At 53.1% G+C, this 27,244-nt stretch overlaps 3 protein-coding genes across 3 annotated transcripts; 2 read left to right on the forward strand and 1 right to left on the reverse strand.

Annotated features, from left to right (window-relative positions):
- TFIP11 (tuftelin interacting protein 11) lies at positions 1-9,428 on the forward strand. Its single transcript, XM_063172793.1, has 12 exons — positions 1-298; positions 784-937; positions 1,582-1,738; positions 1,923-2,050; positions 2,517-2,669; positions 3,332-3,841; positions 4,639-4,745; positions 4,979-5,147; positions 5,343-5,586; positions 6,157-6,299; positions 6,760-6,925; positions 7,463-9,428. Exons 1-12 carry the CDS (start codon positions 102-104, stop codon positions 7,816-7,818), a joined length of 2,484 nt encoding a protein of 827 aa, XP_063028863.1. The 5' UTR covers positions 1-101; the 3' UTR covers positions 7,819-9,428.
- On the reverse strand, positions 8,795-11,741 carry SRRD (SRR1 domain containing). The gene is made up of 7 exons (XM_063172795.1): positions 11,605-11,741; positions 11,494-11,534; positions 11,284-11,414; positions 10,629-10,727; positions 9,727-9,881; positions 9,454-9,499; positions 8,795-9,174 (listed from the first exon to the last, which is right to left on the reverse strand). The coding sequence occupies exons 1-7, from the start codon at positions 11,739-11,741 to the stop codon at positions 8,968-8,970; spliced, it is 816 nt and encodes a 271-aa protein (XP_063028865.1). The 3' UTR covers positions 8,795-8,967.
- A 1,098-nt stretch (positions 11,742-12,839) lies between these two features.
- On the forward strand, positions 12,840-26,889 carry HPS4 (HPS4 biogenesis of lysosomal organelles complex 3 subunit 2). Its single transcript, XM_063172794.1, has 13 exons — positions 12,840-12,925; positions 13,544-13,687; positions 15,087-15,194; positions 16,383-16,499; positions 16,604-16,698; positions 18,208-18,280; positions 18,950-18,983; positions 19,945-20,041; positions 20,508-20,869; positions 20,993-21,378; positions 23,658-23,790; positions 24,050-24,158; positions 25,707-26,889. Exons 2-13 carry the CDS (start codon positions 13,580-13,582, stop codon positions 25,876-25,878), a joined length of 1,794 nt encoding a protein of 597 aa, XP_063028864.1. The 5' UTR covers positions 12,840-12,925; positions 13,544-13,579; the 3' UTR covers positions 25,879-26,889.
- Positions 26,890-27,244: the final 355 nt, after the last annotated feature.

Raw genomic sequence — 27,244 nt, forward strand, 5'->3', positions numbered from 1 at the left:
CGGGGGTCGGGAATTCCTGAGGGAGCCGGGGGTCTTGGGTCAGGAGTTCCCGGGGGGATTTGTGGTCCCTGAGCGGGCCGGGGCATCGCGGCGGTGCCACCATGTCGATGTCGCACCTGTACGGCACGGACGGAGACGATGGCGTGGAGATGGAGAGCTTCGAGGTGTCGGACTGGGACCTGCAGAACGAATTCAACCCGCACCGGCAGCGACACCGCCAGACCAAGGAGGAGGCGACCTACGGCGTGTGGGCCGAGCGCGACTCGGACGAGGAGCGGCCCAGCTTCGGAGGGAAGCGGTACGGCCGGGCTGGGACCCTCGGCCCGCTCAGGGACCCCTGGAGCTTCCCTCAGTTCCCTGGAGCTTCCCTCCGTTCCCTGGATCCTCCTCGTTCCCTGGAGCTTCCCCTCGTTGCTTGAATCCTCCCTATTCTCTGGAGATTCCCCCCGTTCCCTGCATCTTCCCCGTCCCCTGGAGCTCCATCATTCCCTGGAGCTTTTCCCCCGTTCCTTGGAGCTCCCCTCCATTCCCTGGAGCTTTCCCCCGTTCCCTGGGCCTTTCCAGACTGTGAACACCCACCCGGGCTGCCCTCGGGACCCCCTCACCTGTAGAGATTTTCCCTGTGCTCTCTCCCTGCAGCTCTGGTGTGAGGATGGGGATTGCCTGGCAAAAGCAAGGTTAAACAGCTCGACAGCCTTTAATATCGCGTTTTTGGGGGGTGTGTAAGGCACGGCAGCCCGCAGGCTCCTGCAGGAATGAGCAGGATTCCCTCTCGTTTTGCAGCTCCAGGGATTACTCGGCCCCCGTGAGCTTTGTGAGCGCTGGGCTGAGGAAGGCGGCGGCCGAGGAGCTCTCGGATGAGGACTCGGATGATGATGAGAAGCCTGTGAAGCAGGAGGAGATTCCCAAGGAGTTTGTGCCCAAGAAGTTAAAGACAGTGAGTTCTCCAGGAGATATACTGTTCTCTGGTTTATGTTTATGAAATTCAGGCTGTGGTTGAGGGCAGCGAAGCTGTAATAGAGTACAAAAAAAACGGAGGAATAATTAAACCAGAGACCCAAATGTGTCAGTAAGGGAAGTGTTTGCTCTGGATTTTGTATCATTGATAAAACAAAAATCAGGATAATAAATCATTGGTACAACTGTACATTTATATAATAACTGTGTGTCCTGAGGAATCAGTCCTTTCATTTTTCTCAATATTCCCTTTGGCCAATGGAGGTTTAAAGGAGAGAATTCCTGTGGTTTCCTGCCTTTCAGAGACTTTATTTTTCTACTTTCACAGAACAGACAAATCCAGGCATGTTATAGATTAAAACTCAAACTCTTATTTTCAATTAAAACCTGAAAGAATCAGGAATCAGCTTCAGCTAAATCTGGTGGTGGATCCTGAGAACTGTCAGGTTGTCAGCCAGAGTTTTTTCAGGATTTTCCTTTCCCATCTGAGGAATTTCAGGGATCTCCACAGGTGCTTCATGGATGCACAAGCAAGGTTCCAGTGAGCTGGGTGGTGTGGGAAGAACCTTCTGAGGGGAGTTTTGCACACTTTGGTTATTTGAAGCCTGTGTTTGTTTTTGACAGGGTGGAAATTTCAAGCCCAGCCAGAAAGGCTTCGTAGGAGGCTCCAAGTCCTTTGTGGATTTTGGCAGCTGGGAGAGACACACTAAAGGAATTGGGCAGAAGCTTCTCCAGAAGATGGGATATGTCCCTGGAAGGGGTCTGGGGAAGAATGCTCAAGGTACTGTCAGTGTGTTTGGTGGTTTATAATTATTAACTGGAGATTTGGGGGAGAGGTTGGATTCCTTAAAGAAGTGCCAGGGAGGGTGTTGGTGCTGATCTGGTAACTCACAGGGAAAGCCTGGCTGTTCAGCTCTCTCCCAGCACACAAACTGCTCCTGCTGACCCCGTTCCCATCCTGCCAGGAATCATCAACCCCATCGAGGCCAAGCAGAGGAAAGGCAAAGGTGCTGTGGGCGCTTACGGCTCCGAGAGGACCACGCAGTCCTTGCAGGACTTCCCTGTGGTGGACTCAGAAGAGGAAGCTGAGGAGGTATTTCTGGGGTTCTTGCTGTTTCCCTGCTGTGCTGTGTGTGCAAAATTCAGTTTTCTTAATTTCTGTGTCAGAGAAAACTGTTTGGGCTCATTTTAGATGAAGCCAAACAGAGCACATTGATTTTGTTTAGGCAGATCTTCCTTGTCACTATAATGTTCTTTGTTGTTTCTGGCTCACTCTATTTCAGTAGCTTTGCTAGAATCCCTCTTTTGAGGAGTCCCCCACATAAATAATCTTTGTCTTTTGTTTAAATTTTAAAAAAGATCAGAAACATCCTGTTCATTTAATCCATAGGGTGGGTGACTGGCCCACAGCATCCAGGCTGGCTTGGCATGAGCTATTCCACTTCCCATTTATTTCCTGTACACATTCCTCATTGATCTGGTGGTTATTTTCCTGTAAAAAGAGGCAGATTTGGGGTGTGACAAAGAGCAGCCACCTCAACTCTACTATTTTTGTCCAGGAATTTCAGAAGGAGCTCAGCCAGTGGCGGAAGGACCCGAATGGAGGCAAGAAAAAGCCCAAGTACAGCTACAAGACAGTGGAAGAGCTGAAAGCCAAGGGCAGGATCAGCAAGCAGCTTGCAGCCCCTCAGAAGGAGCTGTCCCAGGTCAAGGTGAGGTTGATAAGCCCAGAGGTGACCCCTGAGGAACAGTTTGTGCCCTTTGGTGTCAGCAGCACATTTTAGGCACCGGTAACCTCAGTAAAGCCAGTCCTAGGAACTGCCTGTGCAGCCTCATGGAGCTGATCCCTGAAACATGTAACAGCTCTGTGTCACCTGGATGTGGTGACAAATTAGATTAAATGTCAGTATGTGTAGAGGGTTAATTGCAATTTAAGTTTAATTGTTTCACATTTGTCATAATCAACACTCACCCTCTTCTGAAAGCACAGTTGTCCTTTTTGGGATTGTTTGAACCATCTTCTACCTCAAAGGGACAGTAAGGGAACTCAATAATATGAATCTGATATTAAAGTAACTTTATAAAATTATGGAAGTTCTAAGTGCAGTAACTAATGACAAGATCACTGCTTGTAGAATCATTCCGTGAAACTGGGATGAGGTGAGGAGATTGTCTCTTATTTGTTCTGACTCGTTGTGTCTGGAGAAGGCCATTGTGGAGGCAATCCCCTTGTTCTCACACAGTGTATGTTAGCAGCCTCCTGGAGTAATTAAGGTCCTTGGAAATCTCCAGATTTCAATTTGGAGTCAGGGATTTTCTCATTTTTTGAAGCTGAGAGTTTTTTTGTTAGAGAATTCGTTCTGTGTGCGGGCAGGTGATCGACATGACGGGCCGGGAGCAGAAGGTTTATTACAGCTACAGCCAGATCAGCCACAAGCACAACATCCCTGATGACAGCCCCCAGCAGCCCCTGGGCAAGGACTCCAAGCCCCAGGGCTTTGCCCTGCCCGAGCTGGAGCACAACCTGCAGCTGCTCATCGACATCACGGAGCAGGAGATCATCCAGAGCGACCGGCAGCTGCAGTACGAGAGGGACATGGTGGTCAACCTCAGCCACGAGATCCAGAAGATGGCTGAGGTGCTGTCCCACGAGGAGAAGGCCATCAGCAACCTCAGCAAGGTGCTGGACATGGTGGAGGAGTGTGAGAGGCGGATGCAGCCGGGCTGTGAGAACCCTCTGACCCTGGATGAGTGTGCAAAGATCTTTGAGACCCTGCAGGACAAGTACTACGAGGAGTACAGGATGTCAGACAGGGTGGACCTGGCAGTGGCCATAGTTTATCCTCTCATGAAGGAATACTTCAAGAACTGGGATCCCCTCAAGGTGTGTGTTGGTTTGAGTTATCTGCAGCCCTCACTTGATGGCTCCAGTCATCTTTGTTACCTTGTCCCAAGTGTGTTCTAGTGGGAGGTGATCCTGCCCATGGCAAGTAGCTCATCTCATGATGAACTTTAAGGTCCCTTCAAATCCAAACCAATCTGGGGTTCTGGGATTCTAAATTCCTGATCAGTCTGGAGAAAAAGAAAAGAGACAAAATCAAACTCTCTACTGTCCCCACTCTCAGACATTTGCTGGGTAAAAATTTAGGAGTTTGTAAGGTTAAAACCAATCTCTTTTATGAGTGTTGGGATGAAAATTTTGGTGAAAAACAAATCTCTAGCTGTTGTTTTTTAGCAAAAGCAGGAGAGGTTTCTCTGTCAGGTATCAGAGATGCACAGTCTGTCCTCAGTGCCATTTAGGCTGGAATAGAGTCTGGATCTCTCTGTACACCTGGAAAAGTTCAGACTGTCCTCTCCCTGCAGGTGTGTTAATATTGTAAGGTGGGATTTTTCTCTGGCAGGACTTTACTAAAAGTCATTTAAGAAATTACAGATGTGGCACTCACTGCTCTGGGCTGGTGACAAGGTGGGGAGGGGCACAGGTTGGGCTCAGTGGTCTGGGAGTTCTTTTCCAACTTCAATGATTGTGGGATTCTGGAAAAAAGACTGCAAGCTCCTGGCTTGCCCTGAGAGGAGGTGAAAAGGCTGGCTGTGCACAGCACACCCTCAGCCTGCTCTGTGCAGATCCCAGCTGGAATTAATGGGAAGGGATACAGACCATTTGTGCCCTGTCATTCCCAGGACTGTACATATGGCACAGAGATCATAGCCAAGTGGAAGAACCTTCTGGAAAATGATCAGCTGTTATCCCACAGTGGGCAGGACCTGTCAACAGATGCTTTCCACAGGTAAGGAACAAATGATTTGTACTTTGTGTGTCATCTTCCTGTGCTGCTTCCTCAGGGATAGAAAAGAGCAGACACATGGGAGCTTTTCCTGAGGGTTCCCTTGCTGGGCCTGTTAAAATCCAGTTTGCAGCTATAGAAAATAAGCAGCTTTAACTAACTGCTCCCATTTAGTTTATTTAGGCCCAGGCTGTAGCTTTGAGCTTCACTTTGATTTATTTGGGGTTTCTTGGCAGACTGATGTGGGAGATCTGGATGCCATATGTCAGGAACATCGTGGCGCGGTGGCAGCCGAGGAACTGTGGATCCATGGTGGATTTCTTGGATAGCTGGGTGAACGTTGTCCCTGTGTGGATACTGGATAACATTCTGGATCAGCTCATCTTCCCCAAGCTGCAGAAGGAGGTGAGAGAAGAGGGCAGGGGGGAGCAAAGCCACGCTCTGAACCAGTGTTTGAATTCCAGCTGGAACTCCCAAACACCAGTGTGCAACCTCTGCTGATGAACTGAGGAGTCGGGGGTTGCATCAGAGCTCTTTATGCTTCATAAAAACTTGCTGCTGGTGGCTGGATTGAGTTAATCTTTGCTGTTGTGCCCCAAGGTGGAGAACTGGAACCCTCTGACAGACACTGTGCCAATCCACTCGTGGATCCACCCCTGGCTGCCGCTGATGCAGGCGCGCCTGGAGCCGCTCTACTCGCCCATCCGCAACAAGCTGGCCAATGCCCTGCAGAAGTGGCACCCCAGCGACTCCTCTGCCAAGCTCATCCTCCAGCCCTGGAAGGATGTGTTCACTCCTGGCTCCTGGGAGGCTTTCATGGTCAAGAACATCGTGCCTAAACTCGGTGAGACAATAGACAGTGCTGGCAGTGGTGCCTTCCCCACGAAAACAAAGATCCTTGCTAATGTGGGTGCCAGTGTTGCATCAAAGATTGATGTTAATGAAATTAGACCAAGCTTGCCTCTGATTTTCTGAGCAGAAGCAGAAAGATTAGAAAAATACAATGACTTACTCTGGTTATTCTCTAGGTTTTCTGTCTTATTTTGTTATAAATCATCCATCTCCAGCTGGTAGGAATATCTGAGAGCTGTCAGGTAGGAGTGGCCTGTAAGATGTCTCTCTGTTACTCTTGAATTCCTTGGTCTGTTTTAATGTTTCACCATGAGTTTTGTAAGGCAAAGTGGCTCAAAGGTTAAAAAATAGTCAAGTGCTTTCCATTTCTCATCTCTGGCTGCAAATTGTAATCCCTGGGAGTGGAAATGCACCACTTTGTGGCAGGATCAGCCAAAGATCCCCACTGTCCTTTAGGATAACAAGAAGGTGCTGCTCAAGTTCTGTGTGTTGGTGGTGAAAGAGGTCGGGGCACTGATAAAACAGCGTGAGGCTCTTTTCTAACTGTCCTCTCCTTTCCCAGGAATGTGTCTGAATGAGCTCATCATCAACCCTCACCAGCAGCACATGGATGCTTTTTACTGGGTGATCGACTGGGAGGGGATGATTTCTGTCTCCAGCCTCGTTGGGCTGCTGGAGAAACATTTCTTCCCAAAGTGGCTGCAGGTGAGACGCTGAGGGCTGAGGAAAGAGGTTTGATTAACTGGGGAGTGTTTTAGTGATTCCTGTCCAGGAATTGCTACCCTGGTGCTGAGCTGGGCTGGTTCCCACTCACAGCTCAGTAGTCATTGCCACAGTTCCTCCTTTTACTGACAGTAATAAACCAAGTGGTAAATTATGCTAGGAGAGATTTAAGTTTGACATCAGGAGGAATTTCCTCATCAAAAGGGTCTTCAGGCACTGGAGGGGGCTGCCCAGGGAGATGGTGGTGTTCCCATCTCTGGAGGTGTCCAAGGAATGCCTGGATGTGGGACTCAGTGCTCTGACAAGGAGGTGATTGGTCACACATAGGACTCGATACTCGTGGAGTCTTTTCCATGTTAAATGACTCTGGGATTCTGTGGCAGAGGGGCCTCTCCTGCACAGACATCCCTGTGCTGCCTTTGACCTGTCCCTTGCTCTGCAGGTGCTCTGCTCTTGGCTCAGTAACAGCCCCAACTACGAAGAGATCACCAAGTGGTACCTGGGCTGGAAGTCCATGTTCTCAGATCAGGTGCTGGCACATCCCTCCATCAAAGACAAGTTCAACGAAGCCCTTGACATCATGAACAGGGCTGTGTCCTCCAGCGTGGGTAGGTGGCTCGTGGAGGTGGCTCTGCTGCTCTGGGCTGGCAGCACTGGGAGGCTGATTGGGGCAGCGTGGCAGGAACTCACATGAGTAAAAGTCAGTGGGCTCTGCCTTGCTCTGTCCTTAAAGAACAACTCTGAGGTGCTGCTCAATAGTTGTGGACTGCAATGAAGCAGATTTTTGGTGGCTTCCTGGGCCACTGAACAACTGATCCTCTTCCAGCCTTGCCCTGTCAGTCAGACATCATCCTTTAGGTCTTGACTTCTAAAGCTGTCATTACTGGGTGCTTTTTTCTTTATGGTGAGGTGAAGGGAGCCAGCAGTTCCCTTCCACATGCTTCTCCCTACTATCTAAAAGTGATAGTTGGGAGTTTCATGGCATAAAAGAGAAGGACGTGCCTGAGAGAGCAGCACCTGATATTTGCCCTCTTCCCAAAGTGAGAGCTCCCTTTCTGAGCCCACACTTGACCACCACACTCCAATTCATGTCCTGGATGGAGGTGAGCAGCTCAGGATGGTTTTCTCCCCATTCTCTCCCCCAGGTGGGTACATGCAGCCGGGTGCCCGGGAGAACATCGCGTACCTGACGCACACGGAGCGGCGCAAGGACTTCCAGTACGAGGCCATGCAGGAGCGGCGCGAGGCCGAGAACATGGCCCAGCGCGGCATCGGCGCCGCCGCCGGCTCCGTGCCCATGAACTTCAAGGACCTCATCCAGACCAAGGCCGAGGAGCACAACATCGTCTTCATGCCCGTCATCGGCAAGAGGCACGAGGGCAAGCAGCTCTACACCTTCGGCAGGATCGTCATCTACATCGACAGGGGCGTGGTGTTCGTGCAGGGGGAGAAGACCTGGGTGCCCACCTCGCTGCAGAGCCTCATTGACATGGCCAAGTGAGGCCTCTGTGCAAGGGGACACCACCCTGGGTGCCCACCTCGCTGCAGAGCCTCATTGACATGGCCAAGTGAGGCCTCTGTGCAAGGAGAGACCATCTGGGTGCCATCTTGCTGCAGAGCCTCATTGAAATGGCCAAGTGAGGCCTCTGTGCAAGAGAAGATCTGGGTGCCCACCTCGCTGCAGAGCCTCATAGACATGGCCAAGTTAGGCCCTGCTGGGGAGTGAGTCACCACCCAGGAACAGCCCCTGGGTGACCCTTAGAATAAAGTTGCAGGTTTGTAAATAGTGACACTGAAGCTGGATGCCAGGGTGCTTTTATTGGAAGAGCTGTTCAGGCTGTGGTGGAAGGCCAGACTTGCCGACCCAGGAAGCCAGGCTAAGGGAGAACAAGCAGTGCTGACATTTGTAATTGCCACCTGGGACAGAGGTTTACCAGCAGGTTAGGAGGGATCACATTCTCTGCTCAGTGAGGGCTGGCCTAGCTGAGTCCCCTGAGTCTCTAGCTGTGACAGATGTCACAGTTTGTGCTGGCAGTGAGTTATTGTCCCCCCAGCATCCCTCACACAGTGGGCTCCTCTTTGCTGCACACAGCCAGGACCTGTCCCAACTCTCTCTGCTGTGGCACTGCAGTGGTTAAGAGCACAGAGGTGAGGGAAGGAACACTAAAGCTTTTTTTCCTGGAGGGAACCAACCTGGTTGTTCTCAGGACTGATCAAGAGCTGATCTTAGCAGCAATGAGGCCTGGGAGCTTTTTCCAAGCATGCACTGGGAACCAGACCCCAACACCTCCCAGTACAAACCCCTCTGATAATTTCCCCTTCCTGATGCTTTGCAATGTGTGTAGGACATGCAAAGGCCTTGAATTGTTCTGGAAGGGGAGGGAATCAGAGCAGTCACTGCAGTGTGAATGGCTCCCAAGGCAGGTTTTGGTGGAATTAATTTGCTGGAGTTCAGTGAGTGTAAATCAAAGCTCAGCTTTACTTTACTTTTTTATTAAATAAATACAAAAATGTCCCATCACCTCAGCATTCAGGTGCTGCCACTTTGGACAGAGCCTGATGCCACAGTTGCTACTTGAGCTCCATCTTAGCTGCACAGAAGCTTCCATGGGAAGAGATGTGGATCCCAGCCCTGCCACCACAGGGATGGTCAGGACTTGGCAGTAGCTTCCTCCCCCTTCCTGATGATCTCCAGGTCCTCACAATCTTGGTACATCGGCTCCTCCACAAAGTCCCAGACCTCAGGGGAGAGCTCCTGCAGTTTATCCAAGGGAAACCAGTGCACAGAGGTGTCATTGAAGGTGTCCAGGTAGCGTGGGTGACTGGGGAGTGCCACTTCCTCCACTCCTTTCAAGACCTAAAGATCATTTGGGGAAAAAGTTACAGACAACGCAGCAGCCCCTTCCTGCAGAGCTGAGCCAGTGAGGAGGAGAATGGTGTTGCATTACCCTCAGCCCCTGTGTGCAGGATGTTCTGCAGATGTTCAACAATCCTACAGTGATTAGCTTTTATATTATAGTGTCTAGAAAAAAGCTTTTGAAAATAACTCCCTCCTCTTTCCAATGGCAGTTAATTTCCTTTCTCATTAAAAGGTGTGTTGTCAACATGGAACGATAATGTTAAACTGTTGCCTCACCTTTGCTATGTAAGAATAATCTCTCTCCAAGATTCTGGACAGCAATCTGCAATAACACAAGATGTTCACGTTAGACACAACATTCCTGTGGATTTAGACAGGTTTTCTGCATGAGGGTGGGACAGAGGAGAGGGGAAAGGGCTCATGACTGAAAACTATGGCAGCGAAAATGCACAAAACAGGGAATTTTCTGTTAGAGGCAATAAAGTAGGGGGACAGAGAAGAGGAAAGCAGGGTGGGAGGCACTAGAGCCTGTCCAGGCTGTGCCCAGACCTCTCCTCGATCCCTCGGAAGCTGTTCCCGATGATGACCAGCTTGGAGAGCGCCGCTGGGCTCCAGTTGCTCCACAGCAGGTTGTTGTACAGGGCCTTCCCGCAGTGCACCATGTAGAACAGCGTGGTCACACCCTCGATGCCGTGCTTCCCCTCCTGCCCGGGAACACCGAGCCCATCACAGCCGAGCCCCGTCCACGGGTCCCGCATTGTTCCCCGGGGGTGTTCTCACCTCATTCTCGGGGAGCAGGCACAGCCCCAGTGCTCACGGTGTGACCCGGGGGTGCCCTCACCTCATTCTCAGGGAGCAGGCACAGCCGCAGCGCTCACGCTGTGACCCAGGGGTGTCCTCACCTCATTCTCGGGGAGCAGGCACAGCCGCAGCGCTCACAGTGTGACCCAGGGGTGTCCTCACCTCATTCTCGGGGAGCAGGCACAGCCCCAGCGCTCACGCTGAGACCCGGGGGTGTCCTCACCTCATTCTCGGGGAGCAGGCACAGCCCCAGCGCTCACGCTGAGACCCGGGGGTGTCCTCACCTCATTCTCGGGGAGCAGGCACAGCCCCAGCGCTCACGCTGTGACCCGGGGGTGTCCTCACCTCATTCTCGGGGAGCAGGCACAGCCCCAGCGCTCACACTGTGACCCGGGGGTGCCCTCACCTCATTCTCGGGGAGCAGGCACAGCCCCAGCGCTCACGGTGTGACCCGGGGGTGTCCTCACCTCATTCTCGGGGAGCAGGCACAGCCCCAGCGCTCATGGTGTGACCCAGGGGTGTCCTCACCTCAATCTCGGGGAGCAGGCACAGCCCCAGCGCTCATGGTGTGACCCAGGGGTGTCCTCACCTCATTCTCGGGGAGCAGGCACAGCCCCAGCGCTCACGCTGAGACCCAGGGGTGTCCTCACCTCATTCTCGGGGAGCAGGCACAGCCCCAGCGCTCGCAGCGCCGCCGCCTCCCACGCTGAGAAGGCCGGGTCGAACAGTGCACAGCGTGCGGGCGGCACCTGCGGGGACAGCGGCGTTGTTTTGCGGGGATAACCAAAAACTTGAAGGAGATAACCAAAAACTCCACAACTTTGGGAAAGTTGTTAAGCCGGTATGTTTATTATTACAGTGCCGGATGCATTTGGAGATTACTCTCCTTAAAAGACATGCGTACTTCTAGGAACTTCAGGTCCCTTTTTATCCCCCTCTCAAATATATAGGCATACAATTTCACAGTAGGTTCATACATATTCATTTTTACGAATTTCGCGTGGCATTTGCAGCTAGTTCTTCTTTATCAGAAAGAATTGCTAGGTCAGGTTGGCCTGCTCTCACAGCAGTCTCTCTGTCTCTCTTTATCACCCTCTGTCTCCCGCCTTATCCCTGTACTTCACTTGAAGCAGTTTCTCTGAGCCCAGGCGTTGCAGTCAGGCTACATAGCAATGCTTTCTAACCACAGACTCTAAGACGTACATTTCACCTAAATCAAAACGGATTTCTACTCTGGAGAATTTCTACTCCGTCTCAGCAGAATTTCTACTGTGCCCCGCTGCTGCCCCCGGTGCCGGTGCTCACCCTCAGCTCGTCCAGCAGCAGCAGCAGGAAGGCGAGCTGGTAGCGGGCGATGGGGCAGCGCCCGAAGCGGCCCAGCCCGTAGCACACGCAGCGGGCGGGCGGCTCCGAGCCCAGCGGGGCCCGCACGGCTCCTGCGGGCGGCGGGGTCAGCGCGGCGGGGCCGGGGCTCGCTGTCCCCGCTGTCCCGCACCCCCCGCTCCCCGCACTCACCGGCGCTCGCCGCCCAGAAGCCGGAGCTCAGCAGATCGTCCCTGCGGGGAGAGAGCGGCGTTAGCGGGGCCCGGTAGGGGGAGAACGCACGGAGCGGGGCCGGGCACTCACCGCGCCTCTCGCAGCCGCCGCAGCACCGCTTCTATTCCGGGGCCGCCTTCCCCTTCCTCCTCCTCATCATCCTCCTCCTTCTTGCCCCGCCGCCGCCGGGCGCGCCCCGCTCGCCGCCCTCCCGCCAGCGCCGCCATGCGCGCGGTCACGTGCGCGGTCACGGGACCGGGGGCGCGCCCGGAACCGGCGGCGGGAGCGAGCGGGAGGATCCCGGAGCATCCCGGAGCGGCGCGGAGCATCCCCGGGCCGCCGCAGCCCCGCAGCCATGGCCCGCCCCGCCGCGCCCGGCCCCGCGCCATGGTGAGCCCCGTCCCCGCTCCCCGCCCGCCGCACCGGTGCCCCGGGAAGCGCCTCCGGCCCTTCGTTGGTTCTGCCCCCGGTGGTGGGTGAGGTCTGGCGGCTCCCGGGGCTCAGCAGCTCCGTCCCGGGCCGTGGAGGGGCGGGCCGGGAGCGGATCCAGCCTCGGATCCTGGCGCCGAGGAAGCTGCGCGGCTTCCTCGCTGCCAGCTCTGAGCGATCCTGTTTTCCCATAGGACCAGCTCCAGACCTGGGCTGGTCCTACGGGAAAACTCCGGCACCAAGCTCGTTCCAGACCCGGGCTGGTCCTACGGGAAAACCCCCGCACCAAGCTCGTTCCGGACCCGGGCTGGTCCTATGGGGAAAATCCCGCACCAAGCTCGTTCCAGACCCGGGCTGGTCCTACGGGAAAACTCCACCGCGAAACTTGTTCCGAGCTTGTGCTGAGTGACAGGACAGGCTGGAGAGTGTTCTGAATACGTGCGTTCAAGAAATTCTGAGCAGGATGATATCACATCGTCAGAGGGACCCTGCTGTCTCCTGCTTCTTCGGTGCAGGCAGCACCCGGGAGCTGCTTGGGATGCACGTGGATAATAATTCTCGATAATTATAATAATTATTGTACTCTCTTAATTATCATTGTCCCGTGTGCTGGGGGTGCAATGTCCCACAAATTCACTTTATTTCCAGTTCTCCTTCCACATATCTGAGGGTTGGAGTTGTAGAACCTATTTTAAACCCACAGAAGTGGTCAAATTTAGTAATGAGGGACCTTTTTGGTGCTGCTTTTGGGTGTAAACTCAGTGGGATTGTGCAAAGAATCACATCTCTCCATTTGCAATAACTTTTTGTTGCTTTTCTGTACAAATAGACAGGAGAGAGAGAAGGGTAACAGTTTTCAAATACACAATCATTTCTGCCAATGTTTTTCAGGTGGAATTACTTTTTCCTTTATGATGGCTCAAAAGTGAAGGAGGAAGGGGATCCTACAAGTGCTGGCATCTGTTATTTTTACCCTCCCCAGGTAATGTCTGCTTTATTACCTGTAAAGTGTTGCTGATCACTCTGGATTGGGAGGGGTCAGGCTTCCAGGTGATTTGGATTAATCCTTATTTAATAGTCACAAAAGTTTTAAGAAGTTTTTTAAGAAATCCCAATTATCAATTAGCTCCAGGTGGAGCAGGGCTGGGCTCTCAGGGCACAGGACAGCACAATCCAGCTCTGTCCTGGTGACATGAACAAACACACACCAGGGATGAAAGTTCCTCTCCATAAGCCCCAGGCCCTTGTGCTGCCTGGAAAATGCAACCCAATTATTTTTCTCCCAGAAATTTGCCTGTTCTACTGTGATTGATTTATAGAATCCCAGAGCTGTTAAGGTTGGAATAAAATCAAGTCCAGCCATGAACCCAGTGCCACTAAACCTTGTCCCCAAGTGCCACACCCACACATTTTCTGAACATTTGCAGGAATGGTGACTCTACCACTGCCCTGGGTGGTCTCTGCCAATTCCTAACAGCCCTTTCTGCAAATTGAGTTGAAATGATAATTACTTTTTATTTACACCTAAAAACAGCAGTGGGTTTTTTTTTTTTTTTCTGAGTTCTTTTAATGGGAAATTCAAGCCTTTTCTCCCGGGCAGACCATCCCAGAGCAGCAGGAGCTGCTGTGTGGGCAGATGGCCGGGGTTGTTCGCTGCCTCACCGAGATCTCCGGGGCCCCTCCCAGCCTGGTCCGCCTCAGGAAGCTCAAGTTTGCCGTGGTGGTGGATGGAGACTTTCTGTGGGTGAGTTCAGGAGCCCCAGAGTGGTCACAGAGTGAAAAGAGCCAGGGGCTGAAGGATGGCATCAGTCAGTGAGGGTTTATTATTCAGGGTGTGGGCTGCACCCAGGGAGAGCTGGGGAGGGTCCTTGCCGTGCACAAATTTCATTTCATTCATAATTTAAATTCTGTTTTCTGAGGCCTGGCAGTCACTTCAGAATCCAGCAGAAAAATTTCAAATACCTCATCTTTGTGCCCACACCCAAAGGGATTTCTTATGATGTTCCTGGCTGGAAACAGAATCCCAAAATCCCAGACTGGTTTGGGCTGGAAGGGACCTTAAAGCTCATCCAGTTCCACCCCCTGCTATGGGCAGGGACACCTTCCACTATCCCAGTCCAACCTGGTCTTGGACACTTCCAGGAATGGAGGATAACAGGATTCCACGTGCTGCAGTTTGTAAGGACACAGTCCAAGGCCAGGCTGGATGAGGTTTGGAGCAACCTGGGCTAGTGGAAAGTGTCCCTGCCCATGGCAGGGGGTAGAACAGGATGGGATTTAAGATCCCTTCCAATCCAAGCCATTCCATGATCCCACAGTTCCACAAACCACTCAGTCTCAGTGAACACAGACAAGCCAGGCACTGCCTGGCCTGAAGCTCTTGAACAACCAAGAGCAGCCCTGGATGCACTCCAGGATCCAAGGCCTGGAAAGGGGTGGGTTTAACCCGCCAGGGAACAAACCTCTGGTTACTTACAAGCCTTTGTAGAGGATGCAGCCTGCCAGGACATGGGGAGCCCAGTCCAACCTGGCCCTGGACACTTCCAGGGATGGGGGAATAACAGGATTCCATATGCTGCAGTTTTTAAAGACACAGTCACTGTTTGATAGTCTGATTGTTCTTTCCTTCTCACCCTCAGCATCCCCAGAGCTTTGTCAGTGTCCACAGGCATTTAGAATATAAAGAGCAGCGTGTGGCAGTTGTGACAAAAGTGCCCCAAACCATCCCTTGGGAACTGGGCTGAGGCCAGCCAGCCCTATTTAACTGGCACTGCTGCTTCTGTTTCAGCAACTCAAAAACTAGATGGAGCATCATCATAATATAAATAATGAGTTAATTAGAATGTTTTGAAGTACTTATTTTCAGGAAAATGTTCTTAGCTATTAAAGCACCAAGTTAGGTCATCTAACGTGGGAAGGGAGTGTGTCTGAAGCTCTGCATCTCTGATATTTATTTATCCTGTCTGTGCCAGGGCTCTTGTGTGGGCATGTTTGCATTTCCTTTTCCTGTCACTGTGATTCCGAGGGGTGTCTGCCTGCACAGAGCTGCCTGTCCTTGTGTGAAAGTGATGAGAGCTGTTCTCACTTGTGGTGCCCGAGTTCTGTCTGACAACCCCCTGCATGCCCTGCTGTGTGTGCTGCAGGTCCTGGGCTGTGCTGTGGAGCTGCCTGACGTGAGCTGCCGGCGCCTCCTGGAGCAGCTCATCGGCCTCTTCACCTTCTACCACGGCCCCGTGCGCGGGGCGTACACGGTAACCGGGGACAGGGGGACAAGGGGCTGGGACATTGTAACCAGGGACAGGGGGACAAGGGACTGGGACATTGTAACCAGGGACAGGGGGACAAGGGACTGGGACATTGTAACCAGGGACTGGGGACAGGGGGACAAGGGACTGGGACATGGTAATCAGGGACTGGGACACGATAACCAGGGACTGGGACATTGTAACCAGGGACTGGGGGCGTGGGGACAGGGGGACAAGGGACTGGGACATGGTAATCAGGGACTGGGGACATGGGGACAGGGTGACAAGAGACTGGGACACAGTAACCAAGGACTGGGACATGGTAAAAAGAGACTGGGACATGGTAATGAAGGACTGGAACATGGTAACGAGGGACTGGGGACATGGGGACAGGGTGACAAGGGACTGGGACATGATAACAAGGGACTGAGGACATGGGGACACTGTAACAAGAGACTGGGACATGGTAATGAGGGACGGAGGGCATGGGGACGTGGTAAGGAGAGACTGGGACATGGTAATGAGGGACTGGGATACAATAACAAGAGACTGGGACGTTGTAGCGAGGGACTGGAGACATGGGGATACAATAACAAGGGACTGGGACACTGTAACCAGGGACTGGGGACATGGGGACACAGTAACAAGGGACTGGGACACTGTAACCAGGGACTGGGGACGTGAGGACACGGTAAGGAGAGACTGGGATGTGGTAACCAGGGACTGGGGATGTGGGGACACAATAACGAGACTGGGACATTGTAGCGAGGGACTGGAGACATGGTAACAAGGGGACATGGTGACAAGAGACTGAGACGTGATAATGAGGGACCTGGTAATGAGACGCTGGGGACACGGTGGTTTTGGGGAGATTTAAACACTTCCCGTGGTGTCCCAGCTCGGCAGTGTTCCCTTGTGTTGCCTTCCTCCTGCCAAGGGTCACAAACCCAAGAAGTGGGACCTAGAAAAGTGAGCAGGTCATCCCCACCATTGCTCCAAGGCCCTGTGGGGCTCTGCTGAACCTTTCCCAGATGTTCACCCTAAAGAGTTTCCCCTCAGTATTGCCTCCCACCTTTCCCTGGCCTTATCTTCCCTGACCTATACCTATCCACCTTATTTGTGGATTGCACCTCCCATCCCAAGTGCACAGACCCTTTGCAGTGACAGTGTTTGTGGGGGTTTTGTCACCCACAGACATTTTCCCAGGAGGAGCTGAGCAGGGAGTGGGACAGGTACATTGAGCACATCCAAAAAAACACCAGTGACCTCCACAGGATTTTCAATTCTCTCTGGCATCTGGACAAAACCAAGGTAAGAGCCTGTCCTGTGCAGTGCCCCAGAGCCACTGTGTTTGTTTATTTGCTGCTTGGAGCTTTCCCCAGGGTTCTGTGGCCTCACTGCTTCTCCCTGCCCAGGTGGATCCCCTGCTTCTGCTGAAGGCAGCTCTCATCCTGCAAACATGCCAGCGCTCTCCCCATGTCCTGGCAGGCTGCATTCTCTACAAAGGCTTGTAAGTAACCAGGTGTTTGTTCCCTGGAGGGTTAAATCCACCCCTTTCCAGGGCCTTGGATCCTGGAGTGCATCCAGGGAGCAGAGCAAGGGCTGCTCTTGGTTGTTCAAGAGGTTCAGGCCAGGCAGTGCCTGGCTTGTCTGTGTTCACTGAGACTGAGTGGTTTGTGGAATTGTGGGATCATGGAATGGCTTGGATTGGAAGGGATCTTAAATCCCATCCTGTTCTACCCCCACTTTCCACTAGCCCAGGTTGCTCCAGCCCTGTCCAACCTGGCCTTGGATGCTTCCAGGGATTCAAGGGCAGCCCCAGCTTCTCTGGGCATCCTATGCCAAGGCCTCACCGTGTCACCCTGTTTTTTTAAGATTTTCTAAGCCTTCTGATGTTGACATTCTTGCAGTGAACTTTCTCACACACTTTTCTGTAAATAACTCATTGTTTTGCACTCCTTTATGGAGGAGGAGGAAGTTGATGGGCTGTTGGTTTGACCAGTGTCATTGGAGAGGTGGCACTGTCACCCTCCAATCCACTGTCTCTCTTGGAAAACTATAAATGTTGGAGTCAGAAATTAAACTTCCCTTTTTTCCTTCACCTTGAGAACAGCGGCGTGCGCTTGTGTTTTTTCGTGTCCTGTAGTGACACTCACCACCCTCATGGGAGGAATTCCTTCCCAATATCCCATCTAACCCTGCCCTGTGGCAGTTTCAGTCCATTGCCTCACTGTCCTGCCACTCCAGGCCCTTGGAGTCTCTCCAAGGTTATCTGTGCTCATCACCATGAAGGAGTTCATGATTTGGGTTTTAGTAGAAATCTGCTGGTTTTTGATACTCAGCAGGGTGTGAGGACTGAATTTATGAGGATTTTTAGGGGGAAATCACCCAGGAAAAGGGAGATGAGTGGATGTCGTGCTCTCCCAGCAGTGTTCCCTCTACAGGTGTGCAGTTCAGTGCAGGTGTGTCCGTGTGTCCCTGGGTTTGTCTGACCTGCTGCCCAGCACCACTGTCTGTACTGACAGGAGGTGCACGGGGGGGATGAGTCAGGATTCCCCATGAGAAATTCCAGCTTCCTTCAATCAAAGATGACTGAATGACTTCAAGGAAAGCCTCCAAGGTGGCCCTGAAAGACAGGAGGTGGGGAATTCCGAGAATTCCTTGGCAGCAGCGCTCGAGTGCCATTTTTCATTGGCATGAGCTGTTCCAGTGACACCTTTTACAGGCACTGGAAATGTGCCACAGGGAGAGCATCTGCCAGGGAGTGACCTCATAGCTGCAGGCAGGACACTGGAGTGAGTCACTGCAGCACCTGAGAGTGAAGGGACCTGGGCATTTGACTTGAGGAGGGACTTGGGAGCCTTGTCCTGCACCAGGGTGTGTCACGCTGTGCCTCTGGTCTGTCTGGTAGAGACATTTTGTCACCAAATGCCATCAGAGTTGTCTGAGCTGATGATCTGGAAGTTCCCTCTCAAGCCAAACCATTCTGTGCTTGTCTGACTTTACTTTGTCCTTTCAGGATTGTGAGCACCCAGCTGCCGCCTCCACTCACTGCCAAAGTCCTCCTGCAGGGCAGCCAGTCCCCAGGCCAGGTATGGCACTGAGCACATTCCCTGGAAGCAGATTCCTGTGAGGATGTGCTGTGGGAGCTCTTGTCACACAGATCTGGCATGTGTCACCGTGGGGAAGGACAAATATTGGTGATGATGCTTAAAGCTTTTATTACTCATGATTTAAAAAGGTTCCAATATTTCTGCACTAGGAATTAGCTTTCTTTTTTCAGTCTTGCTGAATTCATGAGTTCTCATTTATGTGGTGTTTTGACTGGCTTTTTACACAAGTTTTGGTATTTACTGGGAAATCCACCAAATGAGTCTCTGACAAACAGCAGTTTTCATTTGCTTTAAAACTTGTCAAAAATTAGTATGTATGTGATCAAGATGTTCTATAAAAGCCATCAGTATGCAGATATAAAGGCAACCTTTGCTTTTCTCCTGCTTGAATGAAGGGAATTTCTCTTCCCTGAGCAGGTGGTGATGATAAATCTGGGCTCTGTCCTGAATTTTAGGTGTATTTTGGTTCTTGGGAAGCTCCCCTTGGCTTTGAGAGCTCCCTAAGGACCAAAACACCTCCCAGCACCAAACAGTCCCAGAGTTTGCTAGGGAGGGTGGTGTGGGGTCTGCTGCAGCCTTGGGGGACTGGGAGGGTGACAGAGGTGTCCCTGATCCATGCCCAGAGCTGATTTTTGGCTTTTGTTGCAGAGTGAGCCTGGAGCTGAGGAGCTGCAGGAGCCTGGTGAGCATCCAGCTGCATCCTTTGGGCTGCCTTCCCTGCATGGGAGCACGGGCTGGCTCTCTGGGATTCACACCCAAGCTGTGCTGGGTGCTGGAGGAGCTCCAGAATATCCCAGAGGGTGTTGCTGCCACCAGCCAGCCTGTGCTGTGTGATCAGAACCAGCTCCTTCTGCTGGGGTTTGCTCTTTTGGGTTTGATTCCAGATTCTGCAGATTCCCTGCCTTAGTTCCAGTTCCCCATGTGGCCACTTGGCCACTGCCAGCCCCTGACAACAGATGGTTGGTGCTTGCAGTCCAAACCTCCAGCCATCCCCTCTCTCTCAGCATCAGTGTGGGGATGATCTGCCAGGATGGAGACACTGAGGGGAAATTTAACTGTGTCAGGCATGGAGGGATGGGAAAATGCTGGGAACAGGCTGCCCAGCTCAGTTGGGATGCAGGATCATGGAGTTTGGTGTGGTGGTGTTTGCAGGGGTCCTAGAATAAGGGAAGAGATGAGAATCTTGACTCCATGTTTCAGAGGGCTGATTTATTATTTTATGATATATAATTAAGAAAAAATGGTGTACTAGAACTATACTAAAAGAATAGAAGAAAGGATTTCATCAGAAGGCTAGAAAGGAATAGAAAAGAATGATAATAAAGTTTTGTGACTGATCAGAATTCCATCATAGCTGGACCTCTGATTGGTCATCAAGTAGAAAAAACTCACATGAACCAATCACAGATGCACCTGTTGCATTCCACAGCAGCAGATAATCAATGTTTACATTTCATTTCTGAGGCCTCTCAGCTTCTCAGGAAAAAAAAATCCTGTCAAAAGAGTTTTCTGAAAAATATTTCATAATTCATATTTTACGAAAAATCCTGTCAAAAGGATTTTTTTATAAAACATGTCTGTGACAGTTTGGATTGTGGTTTTAAGCTGGGCCATGTTTGTTGAATCCTCCCCTGCTCTTGCAGAGCCTCTGCTGCCGCCGGGTGTCCGAGTGCTGCCCGTGTTCCTCACTGCAGAGGAGGTCTCTGCTCTCCAGGACTTCCCCGTGGAGGGGATGGCCAGGTAGGAGACCAGCCTGACCCAGGGGCAGGATTCACAGCAGGAGCTCACACTGTGTCCCTGTTGCCACTGTCACTGTTCTCCCTGGAGCTAACTCAGGCTCTGTCACTGCCTTTGGAGCTGCCTGAGCCCCTCAGGCTGGGCAGAATTCCATATCCATATTCCTGCTGGGAGCAGCCTGGGGCAGAGCTGCTTCCCCAGAGCAGCTGGGAGCTCTTGGCCCTCAAGCACTGCTTTGTGGACAAGGCAGGAGCATTCCCAGGAGCCTGCAGGGTGAGATTCCCAGGCTTTTCACCTGTGTCAGACCTCGGCCCATCCTTTTCCCAGGTCTCCTTGTAGCAGGGGGTGGATCAGCCATTGATCAGTGATCAGCCATTGATCAGTGCCAGGAGCCAGTGGGGTTAGCAGCCATGGGATAACTCCACACAGATCCTGCTCAGTGTTTCATCCACTTTTCATCTCCCTCTAGGTCACCCATGTCCCCAGCAGGCCCCAAAGGAGAGGACAGTGCTCTCTGCTCCCAGGCAGTTCCAGAATCAACAGGAGCTCGTGAAAACCAAGCCCTGGATGGAATCTCTGTGCAGAAGTCCCATAAGGACGCATCAGAAACATCAGCCCCTGGAGATGCTGTGCAGCTAAGCAGCCCTGCAAGTCCTCTGATGGACTTTTCTGGAATGGGAGCCGGCACAAGGGATTCTTCAGCTGCAAACCTGAGTGAAGCAGGCAGTGAAAGCTCAGAGCTCAGCAGGAAAACATCCTTCCCCTCAGAGAGCGACACAGAGCAGCTCCCAAGCCCTTCCTCACTCCAGACTGAATGTACTTGGACTACAGGTCCATACCTGGAAGGTTTTTCCTTTCCCAACCCTTACTCCTGTGAGCAGGAGAACCAGGACAAGGGGGAATCCCCTGTGGATTCTGACATTGGTCACTGTGCTTCCCAAAATTCCCTTTCAGTCAGCCACAGCCCAGCTGTTCCCTCTCCTGCCCAGGAGCTGAGAAAATCCAGTGAGGAGGACAAGCCATGGACTGCAAGCCAGGACCGTGTGTCTGGGGGAAGTGACAGCACAGCTGGTGACCACGGCTGGGGCTTGGACTGTCCAGGCCCTGCTGGACACACACAGCTCCACAACAGGAGGCAGCCACTGCTCCCAGAGCTCCAGGAGGCTCTGCCCAGTGCCCCTGCAGGGCACAGGCCGTGCCCAGGCAGCAGGGACAGGCTGGGTGGCACAGGGGGCGAGCCAGCCCGGCTGAGCCTCTACGTTCACTGCATCCAGGGCTTGGTGCTGTCGCTGCTGGCTGAGGAGCGGCTGAGCCGCGACCGCGGCGCCGTGCAGGACGTGGTGAGTGGGAACGCTCTGCCCTGCTGCTGGGGGGCACGGGGCTCACAGCTGAGCAGGCAGTGCTGAATCGTGCTCCTGGTGCCTCCATCACCTGCTGGGAGCTGTGGCAGGCTCGGCAGGCTGCGTGGGAGCTGGCGGAGCGGAGCGGGGCCAGCCGCGTCTCACAGGCGGCTCCCGGTGCTGCTGCTGTTGTCTGGCACTGCCGGGCTCGGAGCAGAGCGTGGGGGTGTGACAGACACCCGCGGGCTGCCAGGGGCCTCTGCTGGAGCTGGGATTCGCTGGGGATCCCCGTGGGTTCCGTGGTTTTTGGGTGTGTTAGAGCCCCAGCCTGTGTGTCACCGCCTCTCCCTCAGGGAGCACCGCAGACGTGGTTGGCATCAGGACCCAGAGGGGTTCCCTTGGCTGTGGGAGCCTCCAGGCTGCTCCCTGGGGCTGGGGACGGGGATGCCATGATGCCACGTGGGCACTGCACCTGGGTAACACCAGAGCGATCCCTAATCTCCCTGTGGTGGGATTTGGGTGTCCAGACTCCCTCCCGCTCCCACCCTGCAGGGGCAGAATGTGCTGGCCCCCCGTGTTTCCTGTGAAGCATCAGCTGCAGAGCTGCTGCCTGGCCTCTGCCTCCCTACCAGGAGCTGAGTCAAAGCTGCAGAGCCCTGTTTGATATGCCAGTTGCCATAGGAACAACCTAATTTCCTTCCCCAGCCAGACTGGAAGGTGGAGGGAAGCTCAGATTAATGCAGAGCCTCAAGGTTGCTCCTTCCCCTCGGAGCTGTGGGACACCTGGGAGCTGGGGAATGTCTGCTCTGCACAGCAGGGCTGATGTGCCTGCCTTGGGATTGCTGCCAGATCAGCTGAGCCCTGAGGTGCAGGCAGGGCCCTTTGCACCAGACATGGCACTTTGTCCCCTTTCTGCTTGTCTGGAACAGCAGGGGGGACACAGGCAGGTGGGAATTGTCAGGCTGGAGAGAGGAATCCCTATTGCACAGGGATTGCACAGTTCATCTTCCCTGATGTCTTGCCCTGGCACTGACAAGCCCTCATTCCATTCAGGCTCCTCTTTCCCCAGACATCCTGCTTCCATCTCACGTTCCCTTGTTTTCAATTCCCTTGGAATTCAGCTGTGCCTGGGCTCTTCTGCTGCACCCTCCCATGGGTGCAGGTGTGTTATCCCTGAGGAGAGGGGCCCTGCATGCCCCGTTGTCCCACGAGGAGGAGCAGCTGGGCTCTGCTGCTGCTGGATTTGAGGCACAACCTCAGCTTGTCTGTCCCTTTGTTTATCTGTAGGTTAAAAATGACCCTCCACTCTCAGGGATGTCAAAGCTTAGTTACTATTAATGTGTTTTTTGAATGCTTTGAGGCCCCCAAATGGCACCAAAGAAGGGTAAAATATGCTGCTTGTGCAGCTGTGAACCTCTGGGAGGGTGGATTCCATCCCAGACTTTCCCTGTGGAGTGGGAGGCTCTTGGCCTCACCTCCTGCTGCTCTTTAGGTCTTATCCCTTCATTTCACTGCACGGAAAGGAAAATCTGTGCCATGACAGGGGTCAAGGATAGGCCAGGCACTGCCATCCTGCTGAACAAAGGCTTGATCCTCTCCCCAGTAGGGAAAAGCTCATTGGCAGGGTGAGGATTATGGAGTTAATCTTCCCAGGAGTGGTGGGGGACCCCTGCCTATGCCCTGCCTGTGCCCAGGGAGCCTCAGCATGACCAGGGCCTCTGGACTACTGAAAATCCATCCAGAATAGCAGCTTGGCATTCATTCAGTGCTTTGTTGTGTGTGTTTGTGCTGCCCGGTGTAAGCAAAGGAATGTCCCTTGCTGGGGCTGCAAATCATGTGAAATGAGCCCTGGAGAGTCATGGTTGATGGTAAATTAATGGGGCCTTGCATTTTCCTGTAATTAGTAGCATCAGGTGGCTTAAAGGGTGATTGTCAGGGTTGGAGGGCCCTTTTCTGAGTCATAGAACCCCAGACTGGTTTGGGTTGGGAGGGACCTTAAAGCCCATCCTGTTCCAACCCCTGCCATGGGCAGGGACAGCTCCCACTGGACCAGGTTGCCCAGAACCCCATCACTGCCTTGGGATCTCTGTGATTTTTCTATTCCCTCCCTTGGGATCTCTGTGACTTGTCTGTTCCCTCCAAAATTTTCAAGCCGTTTTAGGTGGGAGCCTGGACAGCAGAGCGAGGAAGGGTCTGGTCCTTCTGTCACCTGAACTCCTTCCAGAACCTCCTTGAAGCCCAGGTGAGGCTCTGAGCTTTTCCTTTCCCTCTGCCTGCAGTACCACAGCAGCCTGGCCTCCCTAAATGGCCTTGAGGTTCACCTGAGGGAGACCCTGCCCAAGGACTCTTCAGCCTCAGCCAGGACAAACTACAGCTTCACACACTATGACCGTGTCCAGAACGTCCTCACAGGTGAGCCTTCATCCTCTGGGCCTGCAGGAGGGAGCAATGAGGAGAATGGGGTTTATGGGAGCCTTTTCTGAAGCCTCAGACAACATTTCTAAGCCAGATCAAAGGCCCTGTTGTGGGATGTTTGTCTGTTGGGATTGGGGGTGTCCCCAGCCTGTTCTGCAGCTGTGTATGGTGAGCTCCAGAGCCTTTTCCTGCTCAGTGAACACTCAGGGGCACACTGCAGAGTGGGTTTTTAACACCCCTCTCTCCTGTTATTTAGCCAACTTGCCCCACACCCCCGGGCCCCTGGACCGGCACTTCCTGAGGGCAGCCACCCTCATCCACTCTGACTTCAGCCAGCTCCCCACGGCCTCAGAAGTCATCATCAGGTAAGGGCTGCTCACAACCCTCCTGTCCCAGAAGGGCACAACCCCTTTCCAAAGCTGGCTGGGTTTTGTTACCACACCCCAGGACCAGTCACATTGCTTTATTCCCTGAATTTCCTTTGGTTATGGGTTCCTGGGTGTTGAGAGGCTGCAGTGGCACCAGGAGGGTGGGCTGAGGGCACAGCTGAGTGGTGCCATGGCTTGGATTAAGATGCAACACTCACACAATTTTCAGTTCCTGGCACTGTGAGGTTCTAAGACACAGTTTTAAATTTAGCTGTTCCTAATAAATTTGTGTCTCGGCAGGGAGCCAGAGGCGCCCAGAATTGGCAACCTAGATATTGTTTTCTTGCACGGCTTGTTGGGTTGGAAACACTCTGTGATGTGCATGGCAAACTCAATTGTAATGCTCCAGGAAGGATGGTCTTATCCTAGCCAGAGCCCTTCCCAAAACCCAGAGATTTTCCTGACATCCAGAGCCCTTTCCCAGGCCATGGATGAAGTGGACACCCCTTTCCTCAGTTGAGCTGGGAGTGCACAGATTCCACCCACCTGGTCCTGCTTGTTTGTCCAAAACATGATGAAATAAAGATGCTCCTGGGAATTACACAGTAACTCTGGCACTGCTTGCCAAGGGAATGTGAATCACACACTTCAGTGCTGGAGAATTCCTTGTTTAGCATGAGCTTTGCTGGCTGCTTAAATCCAATCCTAAACTGACTGGCTAAGCTGGCATGTTCCCTGTTACCCCGAAAAAAGCAACTCCATGTGTGAATCAGCCTGAGTAACAAGATGACTAAAACTGCTTTCTTTTATGGAGAGTTGTCACAGAAGGGTGTCAGCAAACATAGCAGTTGCTGCTTTCCTCCTTCGAGGAGGAATCCAGGGTCCTTGGCTTTGCTCCCTGCCAGCCCTCCTGCAGGGTATACCCTGGGAGGGGGGATTCTTAGTCTTAATTAATGTTTTTAATCACAGCTTTGGTGGTGAGTGAATCTGACTCTTGTCTGAGCCTCATCACACCTGTGAGAGGAGTGGTTCCTGCTGCAAGGTGCTGTGCTGGGATTTGGCTGTGGCCAGCAGCAGTGGCAGAGGAGGAATGTCAGGCACAAGGAGTGTTCCAGACTCGTGGTGTGCTGGGCTGGGCTGGCAGCAAGGGGAATCTTTGGAGTGTGGCCAAACACAGAATCCCAGAATCATGAAGTTTGGAAAAGCTCTCCCAGAGCATCATGTCCAACCTGGGACCAATCCCCACCTTGTCACCCAGTCCAGAGCACTGAGCTGGACTCAGTCACAGGTTGGACTTGATGGTCTTGGAGGTCTTCCCCAAACTAAATGATTCTGTCATATCCCATTGTCCCTTTTAAGGATGCCAGGACCCTTTAGAAGCTGGGTCTGGTTCCCTGTTGGCTTCAGGAGTTTAGTGCCTGCTCAGCTCCATATTCCCATGCTGAAACACATGAAAATCCCTCTCAAAACCTGGGATTCCAGTGCCCAGCTGTGAATCTTGCCCAAAGGTGTCAGTCTGACCCCTGCCTTTCCCTGCCCTTCCAGGAATGCCTCCACAGCCGTGTATGCCTGCAGGAATCCTGTCCAGGAGACCTACTTCCAGCAGCTGGGAGCTCCCCTGCGCAACTCAGGCGTCCCCAACCCTCATGACAGCGCCTTCAGCCTGCCCAGCAAGGCCAAGCAGAAGCTGCTGAAGCATGGGGTGAACCTGCTGTGAGCTGCTGTGCTCAGACATTAGCTCAGCCCTGTCAATGTTCATCTCCAGGAAGGAAAATCTCAGCTGTTTGTGCCTAGAGAGGCAGGAGGCACCGCCCTGCCTCTCTGGGGTCTCCAGCCTGCCTGGCCCTGAGGAAGGGACACTCCTTGCCCTCTCCTGAAGCACATTTTGGGCTGGTGCAGGTGTCACTGACAGCATTTACCAAAGACTGAGGACAGAATGCAGCATCTTGGGGCTCTTGGTTTACATGGACTTTACAGGGACTCCTTGGTGCTCTGCAGACTCCCCACGTGCCTTGATCTGAGGTAAAACCTCACCTTGCTCTGAGTTACACAGCCCCCAGGCACTGCTGCCTTTCAGACATGTCAGTCAGCCACTGTGTGTGCCTGCCCTTGCCCTGGTCAGACTTTGGCTTTATTTCTGTCCCTTAATCCATGGCAATGATCCTTCCATGACGTTATGCCTTACCTTGCTTAGCAGTGCCTGCCTGTTGTCACACCAGAGCAGAAAAGGAGCTGCAGAGCTCACAGTCCCCCTCTGGGTGCTCCCAGGAGGTTTTTACACCACAAGTGACTCTGGAGGGATGTCCTGTCCCTCCACACCTCCCTGGTCGGTGATGGTCCAGCCCAGCCCTGCCCTCATTGTGCCCACATGGATGTGCAGCCTCCCAGGGGCTGGGTGATGGTGATGGTGTGAGTGTCCCTCAGCCTGTGCTCCCTCCCTCCTCCTGCAAGACCTCACTTCACTGCTCTTACTGCTCTATTTGCCCACACTTTGCAGACCCAAAGTTGCCTCTTAGCTGGTGGGACCAAAGAGGTTTTGTACCCCCTCAGCTGCTGTCCCCTTCCTGCTCTGACAGTGTCCCCAATCCGTGGTGGCCAGGGGGACCTGTGGTGGTGGTGGCTGCTTACACTGAGGGATGGATAGCTGTGTTTGGACCCTGCTGCTGGTGCAGACACACCCCTGAGTGTGACTTTGGAAATAAAGGAGTCTCCAAGGCTCATCCCAGCAGCCAGAGTCATGTTGTTGTCATGTTTGTGGTTCCTGATGGGCTGGGTCGTGGGAGCTGTTCCCTGTTTACCTCCTCCAGGGGTGGTTCCTGCAGTGCTGGGGTGGAACAGGCAGAGCCTGTTGGTTCAATCAGTCCTGCAGAGCAGCTGCTTGGAAGGTTCCTGGTGGATAGATGTGTGACTGGGGTCACCAAGAGATGGTGAGCAGAGACATGAACATGGGGAGGTGCTGAATCAGAGCTGGGCATGGGAAGGTCACCACTGCCACAGCTTCTGCTCCCACTCCAGCACAGACCATTCCCAAGGTTGCTCTGTCATCCCAGGGCTGCTCCTCTGACATTGCTGGGAAGTTCAAA

Source organism: Melospiza melodia, chromosome 20 (genome assembly GCF_035770615.1).
Source record: "Melospiza melodia melodia isolate bMelMel2 chromosome 20, bMelMel2.pri, whole genome shotgun sequence".
NCBI classification, from domain to species: domain Eukaryota; kingdom Metazoa; phylum Chordata; class Aves; order Passeriformes; family Passerellidae; genus Melospiza; species Melospiza melodia.

Excerpts from the sequence above, each read along its gene's own strand:
- HPS4 (XM_063172794.1), top strand. The coding sequence starts at position 13,580 with ATGGCCGGGGTTGTTCGCTGCCTCACCGAGATCTCCGGGGCCCCTCCC. Across the intron at positions 13,688-15,086 it reads TGGATGGAGACTTTCTGTGG|GTCCTGGGCTGTGCTGTGGA; the intron begins GTGAGTTCAGGA and ends TGTGTGCTGCAG. Across the intron at positions 18,984-19,944 it reads TGAGGAGCTGCAGGAGCCTG|AGCCTCTGCTGCCGCCGGGT; the intron begins GTGAGCATCCAG and ends CTGCTCTTGCAG.
- TFIP11 (XM_063172793.1), top strand. The coding sequence starts at position 102 with ATGTCGATGTCGCACCTGTACGGCACGGACGGAGACGATGGCGTGGAG. Across the intron at positions 2,670-3,331 it reads AGGAGCTGTCCCAGGTCAAG|GTGATCGACATGACGGGCCG; the intron begins GTGAGGTTGATA and ends GTGTGCGGGCAG. Across the intron at positions 5,148-5,342 it reads TCCCCAAGCTGCAGAAGGAG|GTGGAGAACTGGAACCCTCT; the intron begins GTGAGAGAAGAG and ends TTGTGCCCCAAG.
- SRRD (XM_063172795.1), bottom strand. The coding sequence starts at position 11,741 with ATGGCGGCGCTGGCGGGAGGGCGGCGAGCGGGGCGCGCCCGGCGGCGG. Across the intron at positions 11,535-11,604 it reads CGGCGGCTGCGAGAGGCGCG|GGACGATCTGCTGAGCTCCG; the intron begins GTGAGTGCCCGG and ends CTCTCCCCGCAG. Across the intron at positions 11,415-11,493 it reads CTTCTGGGCGGCGAGCGCCG|GAGCCGTGCGGGCCCCGCTG; the intron begins GTGAGTGCGGGG and ends CGCCGCCCGCAG.